Genomic DNA, 17241 nt, shown 5'->3' on the forward strand with positions numbered 1-17241 from the left:
ACAACCTGAGAAAGCAGCTATGAAAAACACTGCTTACAAAATCAATGTAATTGGACACTGAGGTAGATGTTATGGTAGATGGCCATTTGTGCGCTGATATGTTACAGCAAAATAGGCTGTGAGAATGGATCCTTCCAGCAAGCGGGTGGGGGGGTGGGGGGGTTAATGGCCCAGTAATAGATGCATGAATGGCTTGTGCAAGGTCTAATGACCTGCTGGAATGTATATGTATGTGTGCATGAAAGAATGAACAGTTTCATACACAAACTCTCTCTCTCACATACACACACACATGCACAACTGAAATGAGACGCATGTTGGAATATTAAAGCCAATGCACTGTGAAACAATCAGTACGTGTTGCAGTCTTGTTAATCCACAGTTCATTCACTCTATAGCAGCTCAGTCATGGAAACATTCCCAGACTTGCTGGGCTTGGTCGCAATATTTGTTAAATGATTCGCTTGGGATTTTCTCATATGTTTATTACACAGCACTGAAGTCACTGAACTTTTTAATGTGAAGGTCACAAAAGTTAATAAGCTGTACCAAAGATTGCATCTAAAATAGATTAAAAGATGAATGTATTTGCCTTGCCTTTGTCTGTAACTATACATAGCCCTTTCTTCTCCCAAATACTAATTAGCCTTTAATGAATGAATGAAGTACTCGTGAAAATAAACAATTCTTAAGTTTACTGAGGGAATCTGGAACTCCCTCAGTCATTCTTCTTAAGCAACAAGAAAAGCAACCACTAACTCATCTCTGTTTTCATGTGCATCCAATATGTTATCACATATTAGCTAGCTAATGCTAACCAGTAACTTGCAAGTTTGCTGTCCAACTTTGTGCTGCATGGCAACAAGAATAATGTGATTGTGCCATGAGCTTTTTGCTCTCTCTGCAGCTAGCAAAGCAAACAGCTGCACTTTGCATTTGAGCAGAAGAATAAAGCTCCTATCTGATCACAGCCTAGAGGAGCATTGTGAGAGGGAGAGAGCAGAGGGATGGGAGAGAGACAGAGAAGCCTGTTACTGCCACTGCACAGCTGCATCGTGGTTCGTGAGAGTAGTGGGGCAGGTAAAATACCACATGAGGATGGAGACAGTCAGTATAACATGATGAAGGAGCGAGGAGAGACCCATAGAAAAAGGAGGGCAACTGTGAAAGCCATGGTTTTACATGTGAAAACCACATGTGCCTATTTGAAATGACATTTCACGTGACAAATACATGTTTTTTCATAAAGCATTTTAGATTTAGTACAGTGCTTAGCTGTCTTTGCTTTAGCTTTGAAATAAAGTCACTGATACAAGTGAGGGGGATTCTGTATATTTGCATATCTTCACAAGCAGGAGAGATATAAAGCCAAGAGAGAGACAGTATGGAAGGAGAGAAAACTGTTTATGGTGTTTTAAAGTGCAGGGGAAAGGTAGAGGGGAGATTGGAGTCAGAGAGAGAGAGAAAGAAAGAGAGAGAGAGAGAAGGAGGGGAGAGATGGGTGATGTCATTTCCAGCTGGCACAGGACTGGGTGCCCATATCCGAGGTCAGCCGCTCCCTTATAAAAAATAACGAGGCCTCGGAAAAATGATTAATTGCCCGACAGCACAAAGTTTATAGAAAAGAAAGAGAGGTGGTGGTGGGGAGGTGGAGGTGGTGGGGGTCCCTGAGTTACAGAGGAGGAGGAAATAGAAAAGGAACGCAAGTGAAAGAGAGAGGTTGAGAGAGTGCAACATCAAAAGGGAAACAGAGAAAGAGAGAGACAGAGAGCGAGCAAGAGAGATCTGGGGGTAGAGAGGGATTGGAGGCAGAGAGACCGACAGTGAGAGGGGAAGTGAGAGAGAGGAGGAGAGAGGGGCATGTATCGAGAGAGCTAAGAAAGAAAAGAGAGAGGAAGGAGCAGAGAGAATGAGTAAGGCATTCATTAATATGATGTTCGTTATCTCTGACTGACTCCCTCAACAAATGTTCCTCTGTGTTCTCTTGTGTGCAATTCAATAGGCCTATAGCTGTGCGTGTGTGTTTACCTATGTGTACGTGTTCATCAAGTACCTCAGTGTGAACGCATGTGTGTGCACCGTCTCAGAGACGAATGTGTCAAATTCAACACCAGCCGTTTGCACTAGAGACCTATAGGACATCATAGCTGCGTAACACAGAGGACTGAAATGATCCTTAATGCAGAGGCTTTCAAGCTGCAGCAGGAATCTTTGCAGAAGAAAAAGGATGATGACATCTTGCAGGAGTCGTGCAGGTTGTGAATCAATAAAATAGTGCTGAAACAAAATAAATAGTCTCTCTGACAATGTACATTTGGCTGTGTCAAACTCACAAACATAAATCCATTTGTTTTCGGATATCCTGCGGTCCGTTATACCCATGATACTTTTCTTCACTTCTATACTTTTAATTATATGTTATGAACTGGTGTACACCGTTTTGAAACAGCTAATATTTGGGTTTTGCAGACTTACAGAATTTACATGAAATATCAATTCTAAAATGGATGATAATTCGTGCTGGTTTAAATCCTCAGCAGAATATGATTGGGTGCAGTGATAATCATATCCCTCCTTGTTACAGCATTGCAAGGTGTTTTCCGCTTGGCTAGCAGAGGAAGTCTGAGTCTATGAGAGAACATTATTCAGCATACCCTACCTGTCTTGCCTCGCCCGTAGTCATCATATCTAATATGATAGGTCAGGAGGACAGGGGTGAAAATTACTATGAGCAAAATACAGCTGCTGAAGAGAGCAGAAGTCTGCAGATTTGCACACCACAATCAGCACGTCATCAAATAAATAGTGTGGTATTAAATGATTTAAGGAATATAAAAAAATCTGTCCTCCAACATTTAATTTGTTTGTGGGGCATTTCAAATTATTGTTTATTTTTTTCACACTATTCATTTTGTGACATTATATTACAAAATTAAGTGTGTGTATCACAGAGAAAGCAGTCTGCCTTTCACTGAAATAATAACAGGTTGCAGGTCGGGACTTGTCACTCAGAGAATGACACTGTAGAGACGGACATGAATAGTGTCTCTCCTCTCCCTACTTCGACTCCTCTCCTTTTATCACCTTACCTCATCTCTTTTCCTTCTACCCTCTCTCCTCCTTTTCTTGTCTCATCTCCTCCTTTTATCATCATCTCCTCCTCTCCTCTCCTTTCCTACTCTCCTCTCCTGAATCTTTCGACACTCTTCCCGTCTCCTGCCTCTCCTGTCACCACACCATCTTTGCTCCTTCTCTCTCCTCAGCCTTCTTTTTCTTCTCTCCTCTCCACTGCTCCCCCCTCATCTATTTTGCTTCCCACCTCCTCCGCTCCCCTCTCCTCTCCTCCTTTTCTCACCACACCTCCCTTCATCCTCTATTATCCCCTCCTCTCTTTACATTCTCTCCTCCTCACTGTTCTCTATTTGTCTCCTTTCCACTCATAATTTTGTCACCTCCTCTTCTTTAATCTCTTTTCATCCTCCTCTCTGCTCCGCTCTCCTCTCCACTGCTCTGCTCTTCTCCTTATTCAAAAGGTGTGTGACAGATAATAAAAAGCCCTGGTGGTCGGCAGGCGGCGACACCATATTATGCAGGGGAAGGATGAGAAAAATGTACACTATAACGAGGGCAGAAAGACAGAAAGAAAGAAAGAAAGAAAAAAGAAAGACAAACTGTAAGAAAGAAAGAAATAAAGAAAGACAAACTGTAAGAAAGAAAGAAAGAAAGACAGAGTGTTTTTCTCAGTCTCTCTAGAAATAGAATCTATTTATCTGTTTTCTCTCTCCACAGTTACTCTGTGATTATATTTCTGATATATTCATACAGCAAAATATAACTGTATCAGCTAATCATTCAGGTACACATAAACATGCCTCTCTCTCTGTATACCTCTCTCTCTCTCTCTCAGAGGCAGCAAACCCAGACTTTCTGCAACAGCCTTCCAACAGCCTCTGCATTTAAATCTGCCTTGTCTTCTGTGGCAAAGCAGCATTTTCGATTCATCTACTTGATTAGACCCCCCCCCCCTCTCTGTCTCTCACACACACACACACACACACACACACACACCGGTGCGTCAGTCATTGGAACAATATACAGCATAAACCTTCCTTCTCTCCTATCGTCTCAACTCTCGCAGCTCTCCTCTCCTCATCTCCTCTCTTCAGTATTTCTCCCACCAGGTCTCTCTCCCTCCCGCTCCCTCTCTCTCTCTCTCTCTCTCCCTCTCTCTCTCTCTCTCTCTCTCTCTCTCTCTCTTGCTCCTTCTCTTTTCTTTTGGGGGGAGCTGGTATCTCTGGCGGTTTGCCGCATGGAAGTCGCCCAGGCAAGGCACACCATCAGCTGTCTGATCCGGACTCTTCTCCAGTTGCCGACCAGAGCAGACACAGCACCACACTCACATATACTGGGATCCAGCGGGATATAACGGCATTTATCCGTTTCAGGACTGACAGGAGAGACTAGATCCCGGCTTCATTCCAGCCGAGGGGGGGGGATATTTCTTACTCAGATGTAACAACAACAAAAACAAAAAAAGACGCACAGCTCGAAACATCCTGTTTTATTCCTATTTATTTTCCATTCCCTTCGTCCCCTGCACGGACAAACCGGGGACCGGAGGCAGGGGGGACCTCCGTGCTATGGAGTCCTGATTTTACCAAGCGACCCACCGGGAGGAATGAAACTGAGAAAATACGTCGCCGTGGTGGAATATTAATAACCCGGTCCTGTCACTGATCCAGGGGATGTTGCAGCAGAGTTTGAGACTCTAGTGAGCATCCCAACTTTCTCGGTCTCAGTCTTTAATCTCTTTCCCTCTCCTCTTCGCCCGTGGGACTTCTATTTTCGTGACTGATTTGCAGCACTTCCCTCTCTGACATGGACCGGTCGACGTCTTTGGATATAGAAGCGCTCAAGGTAAGGCGCTCGCAGCCCGGCGGCGCGCGCTTGTTCCCGGGGAGAGAGTTGCGGTCCCCCGCTGGATGGATGGATGGGTGGGTGGATGGATGCATGGCTGGGTGGCTTGGTGGGTGACTGGAGATGATGGGTGGCTGGTCGGACGATTCTTATCACTTGGTGGCTGGTGGAGTGACTGATGGTGAAGCATGTTGGGTGACTGGTTAAATGACTATAGGAGGCTGGACGGGGGACCGGGTGTCTGTTAGGAGCAGTCGGGTGACCTCGGTACTTCAGGATGCTGGGGAGCAAGCCTGAGACACAATAAACGGTGGGGAGCACCCACCTCCAGGTTGTTGCAACACTATCCAAGAGCATATCTCTCCCGCTCTGTCTCACTCCCTCCCGCACACATATAACCCACAGTCTCTCTGCGTTGGTTAGGGAATAACGAGAAGGGGGGGGGGGGGGGGGGGGGGGGGGGTATGTAGCCTATGTCAGTATTCGGTGCGTGGGGTGAATTTCAATATGCTTTGCTTGCATGGAGAGTTGTTGCAGAGAGCTGTTGTGGGCGTCGCTGGGACGCTCGGTAGACGGGACGGATTTGCCCGACGGGGCGGCATCTACTGTGCAGAGGGTCTGTGTAAAAAGAGGAGAGCAGAGTGAAGGAGGAGATGATGACGCTATCCCGTTATCACATCTCTCTCTCTCTCTCTCTCCCCCCCCTCTCTCTCTGACACACACACACACACACACACACACACGAGTCAAATTAGTTCCACTTTATGTTCATTTCTCAGTTCTATCACCTGTCTAAAAGTGAATTCCATGATTCCTAACCTGTCCTGTCAAGAGCAAAATAAATATTCTACCTGTGTGCATATTCCACCTACTCCAGTGTATTTGTGTATTGTGTGTGTGTGTGTGTGTGTGTGTGTATCATGAACTCTGGGTTGCTGCTAATACCACTCCTCTCTCTCTCTTCCTCTGTCTCTCTTGCTCTTCAGTTTTGCTCCACCTCCCCACCTCAGAATGTTTGTGTGTGTGTCCATATGGCCAGCCTCACGTGGCTGTAATGTCATGGGGAGATGAGTGGGTAGTGGGTTGAGCATGGGCATGTGATGCTCAGTTAAACCCCCATTTCACTTCCAGTCTAGGGAGGCCAAATTATGTGCCTCTGAAAAATGTATAACTTGTGCATGAGACTTCTTACTTGAGAACAAAATAATGCAAAAACATAGAAACATCAATTTGAAAGCAGTGGCATCAGGGAAACACTCAGGATCCTCCTGCACCAATAGTTTGGAAATTCATGCTCAGATTTTGCTTGTAAATCCCATTTGTATAAGCTGTTGCGGTGTTTATGTGTAGCCGTGCGTATTGGAGTGTGTGCGTGTGTTTATTGTCACTTGAAGCCATCCAAAACCTGGATAGAGTTAACATTTGAGTGACATAATGGAAACTGTTTACCATAGCAAAAGTATTGGTCTGTACAGGAATAAATCAAGAATAAGTGGTGTAGAAGTACAGCAGCCTATGTGAGTGGTAATAATAGCAATAATAAGCCAAAGGGTTTGGTCAGGTCACTCCAGACAATAAAAGGGACGTGTGTATTGTAAGTTCAACTCCATACTGAGTTTTCAGCAGGGACTGTAATGGAGACAGCGATTGTGGGTGGAAATGTCCATTTTCTATGTGCTGCTGGTGTTACTGATAACCAGTGATTGGGCAAATCAGCAAATCGATGAGATTCCCCAAGGGTTTGACATTTCAAGTAGCATTTTATGTGATCAAATTTCTGAGAAGGGGACCTTGATACTGCGCTGATGCACTGCTCCAAAATGACTTTGACTCAGCTCGCTGGTTGTAGATGCCAAAGATGGAAATTGACATTCTGATTTAAAAACGACCTTAACTGTTGTTGACCTGCAGGACTGTGTGAGTATTGATGTTTTTGACTCTTGTATGGGCTGTCCACACTTTTCTGTTTGGTACAGCCTGCTTATGGCATCTGGTGCAGAAGTTAGCACCTTCGCCTCTGGATCTTTCTGCATGTTCTCTCCATCGCTGTGTGGGTTTCCTCTGGGTCAGGTTAGGTTAACTGGCGACTCTGAATTGCATGTAGGTGTGAATGTGAGCGGAAATGGTTGCTTGTCTCTGTATGCTTGTGACCTGTCCAGGGTTTACCCCACCTCTTGCCCAGTGTGAGCTGGGATTAGCCCCAACATCCTTGAACAGTTAAACATGTAAAAGAAAACAGGGTATATAGTTGTTTTGGCAGCTAGGATGTTATATCTCTGATTTTTAAAAAGTATTTACGTCTTAATTGTATGCTGTACACATAATCAAATAGATCTGTTGGCAGGTGATTCATATTATGTGTAAAAATTAATCTTTCTGCTCAAATTTAGGTAGTTTGTGTCTGTTTGGATTTGGAAGTTCAGTTCACCCTCTGGACCCTCTGGACTCTCACTAACTGTGATGTAACTGAGCTCACACAGAGCTGCCGGTAGCGTTTGCTTTAGCAAGCCTGATAAATGCAGAAAAACATTTGATAACGTATGAGTAAGATTTACTCCTCTGCGGTGGCCCACCAATAATAGCTAGCTATATCCAGAGCTTAACGAGAAACGAACCGATGAACAGCAACCTTAACTGTGATAAAGAGCAGGCTATGGCTACGTACTGACCCTCCCCACTCATAGCACAACCAGCAGTTCAACTGCAAGATGTCTGAGAAAAGAAAGTCTGACAGTAGCTTCTCATGACTCATTAGATCTGACTCTGTCCATGTTAAGCTGTGCAGTGGTCAGTCAGTCTCCCCATGTCCCCTGATCCACCACATCATACACTACATTGCCCCACCTCCTACAGTCGCTGCCCACTTGTTCCTCTGTTGCATTGTTTAAATATGCAGGGAGAGAGGCTTCGAGCAGAATTGAAGGCTGTAGTTACACTTCCAAACATCAGAACTGCACTGCCAGAGAAAACCTTGTAACTCCAAGGTCATGATACTGTATGTTAAATGGAAATCCTGGTATTTTTCAACTCGGTTTCCTGTTATTATAGTTGTGGCCACTGTGACCGCAAGTCGTGCTGACTTTGTACTCACCACCTCAGTTGCAGGAAGCACCACCCATGCAATGCCAGGAAAGAGAAGCTGTACCTATAAACTTCACTTTTATACATCCTTTCCAATACTTGTCCTGTGCACGACCAAAACTAAACACAAAAATCAGCCCCCCTGGGGAGCTATTGCAGACAACTCCTTAAGGAACTATTTAGCTTCTGTGTTGCCTGAGTCTATGCAACGGAGGTGGCAAGTGCACAATTTACGATGCCCCATAGTAGGAACAGCTGCAATTTTGAGAATAACACACAAGTTGACTGCTACAATTTCCTTTACTATACAGCAAAAACACTATGGTCTGATAACTGTAACTTTATAAGTAAGCAACACGATTGTGCAAAATTTCCTTCTGTTGGAACCAAGATCCACCTTTCACTCTCCCAGAAGACTGCTCTGGGTGGCCACCGATCCAATCTTAACCCTGGCAGTGTTAGTCCATCGCTCTGCCCCTTGAGTTTTAAAGATTTCCATTCACTTCCACCAGTCCATCTATCTGTCTGTCTGCGGTGGTTTTCTGCAGAGCTGGTGTCATATCCTTGGCAGTGCTGACAATGCCTGAGTCCTAGTGCATAGGTAGCTGGCACTCAAACGTACACACACACACACACACAAACACACTGTCTCCTGCAGTGTGCTCTTTTTGTAGTGAAGGTCAGGAGAGAGAGCAAGTGTGTGAGAGAGTGTGTGTGTGAGCGTGTGTGTGTGTGTGTGTGTGTGTGTGTGCTTATCTATATTTGTGAGGATTCCTTCACAACCCACTGCACTCTTAAAAGCAAGAGTCCTCTCCAGTATAAAAAGTGTGTGTGTATTGTGTAATTGTGTTTGCATGATTGTGTACAGTTTTTCTGGCCAGCTGGCCTTTCAAACTTTGAAAGTAAACTGGAAACAAACAGACACACACACACACACACACACACACACACACACACACACACACACACACACACACACAGCAATCCAATCTAATGAAAAGCCAGATTTTTTTTCAGGCAGACTAGTGTGTGTGTGTGTGTGTGTATGTGTGTGTTTGTCTGTGTGTGTGTGAGTGCCTCAAAGAGCAATCATGGGAAATGAACAATGAACAAGGGCAACACTGGAACACTGGGAAGACACAACTTTATATCAAATATACAAGTGGTATGCATGTGTGTGTGTGTGTGTGTGTGTGTGTGTGTGTGTGTGTCTGGATTTGACCAAAGACCTATCTGCTTGTAAATCAGTGCAGGTTTCAATATCAATGGAGCAGTTTAAGTGCTATTGATCTTTAGTAATAGCTGCACCATAAATTATATGCAGTATAATAAAGGCAGTCAGATTGAATTTGACCCTCTAGATCAGAGGCTTTCAACTTGTAACAGGAACAGATCTTGGAAAAACAAAGAGAGGTTCAATTTTGTTACTGCTAGGTCAAAATCATAATTTCACCCTGATGTAACCAGTTCAGTTCAGATCTTTGTTGTTAAAGAAAATGAAATTCTTTAAGCTGCATAAAACCCCCCAAAACATGAAAGATAAACACAATAAAAAGACGAGACAGCTCTTTGTTGCACATAACTCTGAGTTAAATAAAGGGTGCATGATAGACATGATAGCAAAGAAAACAGCAACATGAGGAATACAAATGAGAGAAATAAAATTCTATTGTGTAAGGAAGACTAATGTAAAAGAATTAAGGATTGCATGTATCTCTGATTAGAGAAGGGAAGAGCAAAGAGATTAAATTCATATTTACATAACTATTAAGTCATGGCCGGGCAAGAAAAATTGTTTCCATTGGTCACTTTGACTTGCAAAAATCTGAAAACCTATGAGGCACTTTAATTATTTTTCCAGCCAACTAAAATTAAGGACCTAAAATTAGTGTAGGACCTCTAAATTACGGTTGGCTAGCTGTCAATGTGGCTGCTAGACAAGATATATTTATCAAATACTTTCTCCATTTTACAGGCCAACTAGATTTTCAGAATAGAGCAGAACCTCCAAATGATGGTTAGTTACCTGCCAAAGTGGCTGGCAAAGTAAACCAACTTATGGTACAAGCTTCAGCCAGAATGAACGAGCATTTGCATGGTGGCTGCTTTCCCACCCTGGTTGCACTCTTTCACACAACCCCATTTGGTAACCACCCAGTGAAGCCGCAGTTTTGCATTTCTGGCCACTGACTAGCTCAACTCGAGCAATTGGGGGTTCAGTGCCTTTTCCAAGGGCACTTCAACTGTAGCTGCTGAGGGATGGGCAGACATTACTCATTCATTTAAGGCAGCCAGCCCCATGCCTGCCTCTCTAACCTTCAGGAAAGCACAATTCCTCATCTGTGTATCAGTAGGCTCCAGTTCAGTTTAACCATGTTACGAGCACAAGTATAAACCACGCATGCACTTATGAGTTGATGTGCTGCAGCGTGAAATGCATTATATTGTGGTGACAGTCATGTTTGTTGAAGCTGCCAGTGTGACAGCTGCACAATTTGAAAAGTGGCCACCTCACTCTGAGCCAAAGAGACTTCATTCTTGTTGGAGGTGGAGCTTTCCCAAACATCTGCTTTCATGCTCACTCCATTTTTTTTAAAACCATTGCAGATAGGCTACGATGTATTAGGATTACCGAAGGTGACATTATAAAATAATAACTAAGGCTCCTCTGGGTGCCAAATGGTCCCACAGCTTTGTATTGAAAGGCAACCACAGGTGGGTTTAACTACCAAGCAGGTTGTCAAGCTTTGCAAAGGGACCTCACATGCATCACCCCTATTTATCTAAACATAATGAATAAATTATAATAGGTGGGAAAATATCATCATTTATAATTTATTAGGAGGTCCCTGAGTACTCTCCAAGAAAATAACAAGGAGTACAATACTGAGACTAACAGCAACTCTATAACTAAATATATACACTGCTGTTGTCATAGGAATATTGGGACTGAAACAAGTCAACATATGTAATTTATTTATCTTCTGCAGACCAAGACACGCTCATGCTTTCTGTCATACATTGACATGTGCTGATGTGACATTGTTCCAGAGCAATCTGATGATCAGTGTTATAAAATCCATTGACCTTATGTTTTCATTTCTGATGGTATAATAACATCATTGCAACTCAGCTGCAGTTGTAGCATTAAAGCAGCTGTTAGAAGCCAGCTAGAGTAGTTAGTTAATGGTTGTAATATAAAGTTTATATGGTTTGTTATTACTGTACACATTAGTCCCTCAGTCACCTACATATGAAACACAATGAAACACAGGATCATCATCCTCCCCATCCTTAGAAGAACTTTCAGCCAGCATCCCTCTCCATTCCCATTAATCATCCAAATTCAACATGTTTGGGATGCTCTTTGCCAAAGCATGACAAAAAAGAAGAAGACATGTCTTTAAACTCTGAAAGCAGGTTTTTTCATATTATAAGTATAAGTTTAACTTTGTCCAGATTCTTATACAGTGCAACACTGGAATCAAGACGACAGAAAGATAGTTGACTACACATAATTTTTGACTGACACATGAAAATCAAACATTCTGTTCACAATACAAGGAAACAATTCCAGTTTTTAGTTAGTGGCACTTCATTGTGACAGGTAACAGCTGCAGAGCAACAAGAACTTGACTTTGAACAAGTTAAGGATCAGTCTGTGCAGACAAATGTCTACTTTACACTGATACTTTTCTTTACTTTCTCAAGCTCTAATTCACTGTCTCACACACACTAATAGACTGTGTGTTTTTGTGTGTGTGTGTGTTGCTCAAGTTGCAGTGTTTAAAGGTCTAATAGCTAGCGGGCTACCATTGGCCTTCTAAAGGTTAACTTACAGTATTTAGACTCTGTGTGTGTGTGTGTGTGTGTGCGCGCGTGTGCATATATTCACACATGAGACAGCAAATTTTGTTGTGTTTGCTGTAATAATTCACACTGTGGAACGCTTCGCCTCCGCGTTATTTGCAATCCTGTTCTCTGTTTGTGTGTGAGATTCCCAACACTCCACATAATGAAGTGGCTAAAGGTAAACTTAACCAGCTGTGCTGCATAGCATTTAATGAAAACACAAGATTCTGGAAAATACACTCTGTATTTGCATTTTGTTCCTGGGAGTTAGATGAGAAGTTAAAGATCATTTTCTTCTCTGTGTGTTCCCTGCAGAACAAGCTTGGATATTGTCATAAGTACTATATTTACAGTTTGTATTGTTTGTCTGCATTTGATGCATTTAGAAATAGGAACAAGACCCAGTGGCTTTATGAACAGTTGTAGGCATTAGATGTATTTTATGACCAACAAAAGACAGACCTATTTACCTCATGCAGTATGTCAGAAGTACTGTGAAGTTGCCAGCTCAGTATACTTTCCTAACATTGGAAAAAATAACAAGATACACCGTATATGAAGATCATTTTGGACCAGTTTGGTCAAGGCTAGCTTCTTCTCTGTTTCCAAGTTGGGCTAAAGCTAAACTAAGCCTGAATAGGTCCCGGATCTCCTGTGGAGTCTCTGTGAACTGATGTCAATCTTTCTGTCTTACACACCAAAATGTTCCCAAAAGTTTGTTTAAGGCTTGAGGCAGACACACAAAAGCAACACACATCTTTTGATCACTGAAGTGACAGTACACAATCAGAACACAACACATAGCAGTTAATTGTTGGACTTATGACACATGAACTTTCTTCCATCTCTCAATTAGTGGAATAAAAGTGTGAAGCTTGTATTTTGTTCTAAGGGTCTGTGCATCCATGGAATTCATTTCTTGTATCTTGCCTAAGGCCACATACTATTAAACACGAGTGAGTGTGTGTGTGTGTGTTTGTGTGGGTCTGGATGTGTGTGTGTGTGTTTGTGTGGGTCTGGGTGTGTGTGTGCTATCTCTGTCTCTGTCTAGAAAGGACTGTGAAAGGACTGTGACTTTGGTGGTGGTGGTGGTGGTGGGGGGGGGGGGGGGGGGGGGGGGGATATATTGTAAGTTTTTGTGACACTAAACAACATCACGGTGTAGACATGCATTTAAACCCAGTCAAAATTCCATTCATTAGATATTTACTCCTATCGTGGAAAATATAAAGGATAAGGGGTCAAAATGTATTTGATGAAATGTGATGGTTGGATTATGGACCAAATGGGTGCTATGACATTCTTATGGGTGCAGGCAGGCCGCACACAGACCAGCAGGTGTAGGCAAGTGTGATGTTAAAAACACAGACCTGTGCAGACCTCTAACTACATTGCCATCTATTATTATTATTAGTATAACATCCAATAGATTTTGGGGGTCAAAACGAAGGTTAATGAGCTGCGGGCTGAACAGGGTGAATTTAATTATTTTTAAGAAATACTGGCACTGCCAAGGCAATGTTTCACAAAAACCAGTGAGGGCTGCCAGTTAAGATGTGTGCTCCGCAAGTAAATGACATTGGAAGCTAAACACACTCAGCATGAAATTACACACTGCACACTGACTACATTCAAGCAGAATTTACCCAAGCATCCAAGATGTTTTAGGGACGCAGGCAGCATCCTCGGAGTAACAATTACTGGTACAGAAGCCCTTTCAAACCCACAGGGAAGAAATTAGAGACAGGGAAGGTGTGGGTGGGGAGGCGCTGGCCCTCAGTAGATGTGTACCTGGGGAAGTGAAGGCCGAGTGGACTGCAAAGGTGTTTTGTAAGTGGAGAGAAAACATGATGGTGTTGAACATGGCCCTGGGGAGGCTCCAGGGTCCAAATCAGTGTACAGTGGTAATAATTGCATAAGCACATACACAGCCCCACGGACCAACACTTGATAGCTTGAGGAGAAAACGTGTGTGGATGCATTGACATATCACCCTCAACGTTCACATACAGATACAGAAAGGAGCACAAACACATGTTTGCCTCAGGTGTATTTACTGTTCACCTTGGGCCCAGCTTACCACTCCTAGCAGTAATCACACACACACAAACACACACACACACAGAGCTGAAAGCTCCCAAACGAGCGCTCAGTCTTAACAGTGACTGATGCTTCACCTCACTACCTGTCACTCAACCTTTCCTCTGTAAGCCTCAGGGTGTGTATGTGTGTGTGTGTGTGTGTGTGCGTGTGTGTGTGTGTGAGACGGTGTGCGTATGTGTTTTTTGTGTGTGTGTGTGACTTTTATTTCCCATGTTAACCAACCCTGGCATGAGGTAATACTTTGTCCGCCTCATGTTCTGACACACTGCTGCTGCTGCAGAGTCCCTCTCTCACCTCAGTCATTCTGATGCTTGTGTGCTTGTGTGCTTGTGTGCATGGGAGCAAGCAAACGTGTGTATTCCCAAGGTTAATGCATGAGTATGTATCTGCCTATGTACAATAATTCAAATTCAAATCATATAGCATTATACCTTCTCGGCAGCAAATTACAGACTATACAATGCGTCCACTTTTGGAGTGTGTCTTACATGTGTCATATTCACGTGATGATTTTTCTAGCAGAGTCCTGCTTTGACTTCCACTACTGTTACTGTGTATGCTGTCTTCTCTGTGTATTTATGTGGTTGGGCATCTCCTTACTCCCTGATGTTAACTACAACAATAATAAACCAGTTTACATACTTGGAGAGGACATGAACTTCCCTCTATGGCTTGTGTGAAAAGTCTGCTAGAGGTATGTTCCAGCTGAATTAAGCAAGCTGTTGGTGGACAATTACAGCCACCTTAATCACAACATAGCTCTGACACACAGAATAGCTGAATGAGTAAAAACTTTAAAATACAAAAATGGAAAGTGGAAAATACAAGCGAGCATCTTGCATACTCGTGAATGTGGAAAGGATAACACTGGCTTTCAGCCAAATCGTCTTTGCTCTATGATAGATGGGATATTTTTTAGTATTTTATCATTTTTAAATGGTTTAATGAGGAACAGTATTTTTCCTGATTCAGGCAGCTTGCAGTAGAACGCAACATCAGAAAATTTGATTTCTCAAGATCAAGGCTCGTGGCAGTACTCATCATTGATAAGTCAGATTGGTTGATTGCTTGGCCCTGATTTAACTTTTCTTCTGGTTTTGGCTTTGACACTCAAATGTTTTCTGTATATCAGCTGGTTAACCAGTGACATGCTACATAAATCATTGCTAATATTACAATTTCATGGTATAGCTACAGTTAATACATAACTTTTCAAGACGAGCAATATGCATTTGTCACTTAAGGGTTTCATGTGTGCTTTTTTTCCTGCTTGCTTTGTGTATGTCCCTGTCCATATGATTGAAATGTACCTTTTCATCTGCAGCTTAAATCCCTGCTCCTGCCACAAGCCTGTTCACTGCATATTGAGTATTAGACTTTAATATGAGGTGTATCCCACCGTGGAGGGACATTTACATTTGTCATTACATGCACTGCTGCAGGCTATGTCCCTCTGTCCAGCAATGACAAGTTAATAGACTGCTTTGCACCGTGGGGCTAAACAAGGACTCACATCCATTATTAATCTCAGTCATTTAATTTTCCCCAAACTGCCATGATCATTGGGAGATTATTGCAATATGCCTCAATTTGTCAACAACAGTATAATTTAAAACTGAATTATGCTACAATGACAAGGTAATCATGATCTGGTAATTATTATCTGATTCAGCTATGACAGGCTAATGATCACCTGTGTTTCTGTCACTTACACAAATCAATGCCTCTTTATTGTGGCTTTGGTGCAAACACAGAGGCTGCTTTAGCAGATTTTAACATTGATTATAAAGGAAGGTTAATGTTGTTTAGCTACAGGGGCACGTTTGCCTTCCTGTTCATTAATGTTCAAGTTTTTGCATCAACAACCACTGCAGCCACAGCCCCCTCTGGCCTTCAGGTATCCATCTGCTGCTTCATGAGAACTCCAGGCCAGCCATGCCCAAAAGGCCTCCTTCTTCAGCTTCATGGCATCCCTCACTGCTGCTGTCCACCCAGTGGGTTCTGAAGTTGGAACCACAACAACAATCTTTATGACTGTTATGAAACTACAATCAGTACAATACACCTACACAAAAGAAGCTTTGAAATTCGCCCACATGGGGTCCATGTCCTCAACCTCCTCCGGGAGCGGTGAGAAGAAGGCCATCCTCACTTTACCAGGTCTGTCTGGTAACATGACAGTTGTGCTACCACTGTGCTGATTATGCACAGCATTTCACTCATTTCTATCCAAAGACCCTGCAGAAAATTTGTAATCTATGTTACTGACATGGGAGATGTACATAATTCTACGCAGATAAGGGGCTTGTTGCACCTTTTCTTTCCCCTCTGTCTGCTCAACCTCCAACTCATACATGTGGCATAACCTTTATTCCCCGATAACACTTTGTTTGTCATTTCCTTGCAGCAAGCCAGCTATCATGTGCCCCAGCATAGCTATCATTTGCAGAGACTGTGGAGTGACACTGAAATGACAGGCTAATATTCGTCTTTTCAGACAGCATCTTGTCCTGTCTGTCACCGCCCCCCCGACCCCCCATCTCCCCCACCCCCAGACCACAGCCTCTGCTGCCACTCATGACATGAACTCAGCTCAAGATCACAGTCAAAGGAAACATAAGGGTGGGGTTGGTTTTTAGCTTGGTTGATAATCAACCATGCTCCCACTGTCAACAAGGGAGACAAGCAAGTCCAGTTCAGTTAAGTTTGGCCAAACCGGTTCAGTTGATGATGATTTAGTCCACACTAGGCATGTTCAAGTTCAGCTAGTTAATTACAGTTCGATCTATAGCACTCAGTCAGTTTATTCAATTCAATCCAGGTGAGGGCATTTCAGGCCAGTGTAACAGTCTAATCGAGTCCTGCTTTAATGATACTTACGAGACTCATGATTTGAAACAAACACGTGCAGCAGCCGGCAACACAACATGACAGCAGGCAACATGTGCCCTACAAGCTGTACTGTATATGTTCCTGCAGCATAGCCTAGCATCTTTACATTATCCCACCAGCAGCACAGTGCATTTATCTGTTCACTGTATCTGCCTTCCTGTCCCTCAGCCCCTGACAAGTAAATCATTTCCTCCTGCTGTGACAGCACAATCCAGATGTCTGTCACTTCTACAGGCCAGGCTGGGCCACACACACACAGAACATACTCACACATATACACCACCAAGCACAAACAGGCAATCACATTGCAAACACGCCAGCAGCCACACACACACACACACACACACACACACAAACACTTTTTTGTCAGAGGGGATTCTCGCCCACTCAAGGGCA

At 43.2% G+C, this 17241-nt stretch overlaps 1 protein-coding gene across 1 annotated transcript in view; it reads left to right on the plus strand.

Moving 5' to 3' along the window:
* The first annotated feature begins 4223 nt into the window (after nt 1–4223).
* The window catches only part of LOC139636208 (zeta-sarcoglycan-like), a 313032-nt gene continuing 300014 nt past the window's right edge, over nt 4224–17241 (plus strand). Inside the window, exon 1 of the mRNA XM_071504046.1 lies at nt 4224–4917. Within this exon, the coding sequence (XP_071360147.1) occupies nt 4879–4917 (39 nt within the window). The 5' untranslated portion in view covers nt 4224–4878. The remainder of the gene's footprint in view (nt 4918–17241) is intronic.

The sequence above is a fragment of the Trachinotus anak genome, unplaced genomic scaffold (assembly GCF_046630095.1).
Source record: "Trachinotus anak isolate AG129_WGS33_773 ecotype Australia unplaced genomic scaffold, CSIRO_AGI_Tana_v1 ptg000019l, whole genome shotgun sequence".
Lineage (NCBI taxonomy): Eukaryota > Metazoa > Chordata > Actinopteri > Carangiformes > Carangidae > Trachinotus > Trachinotus anak.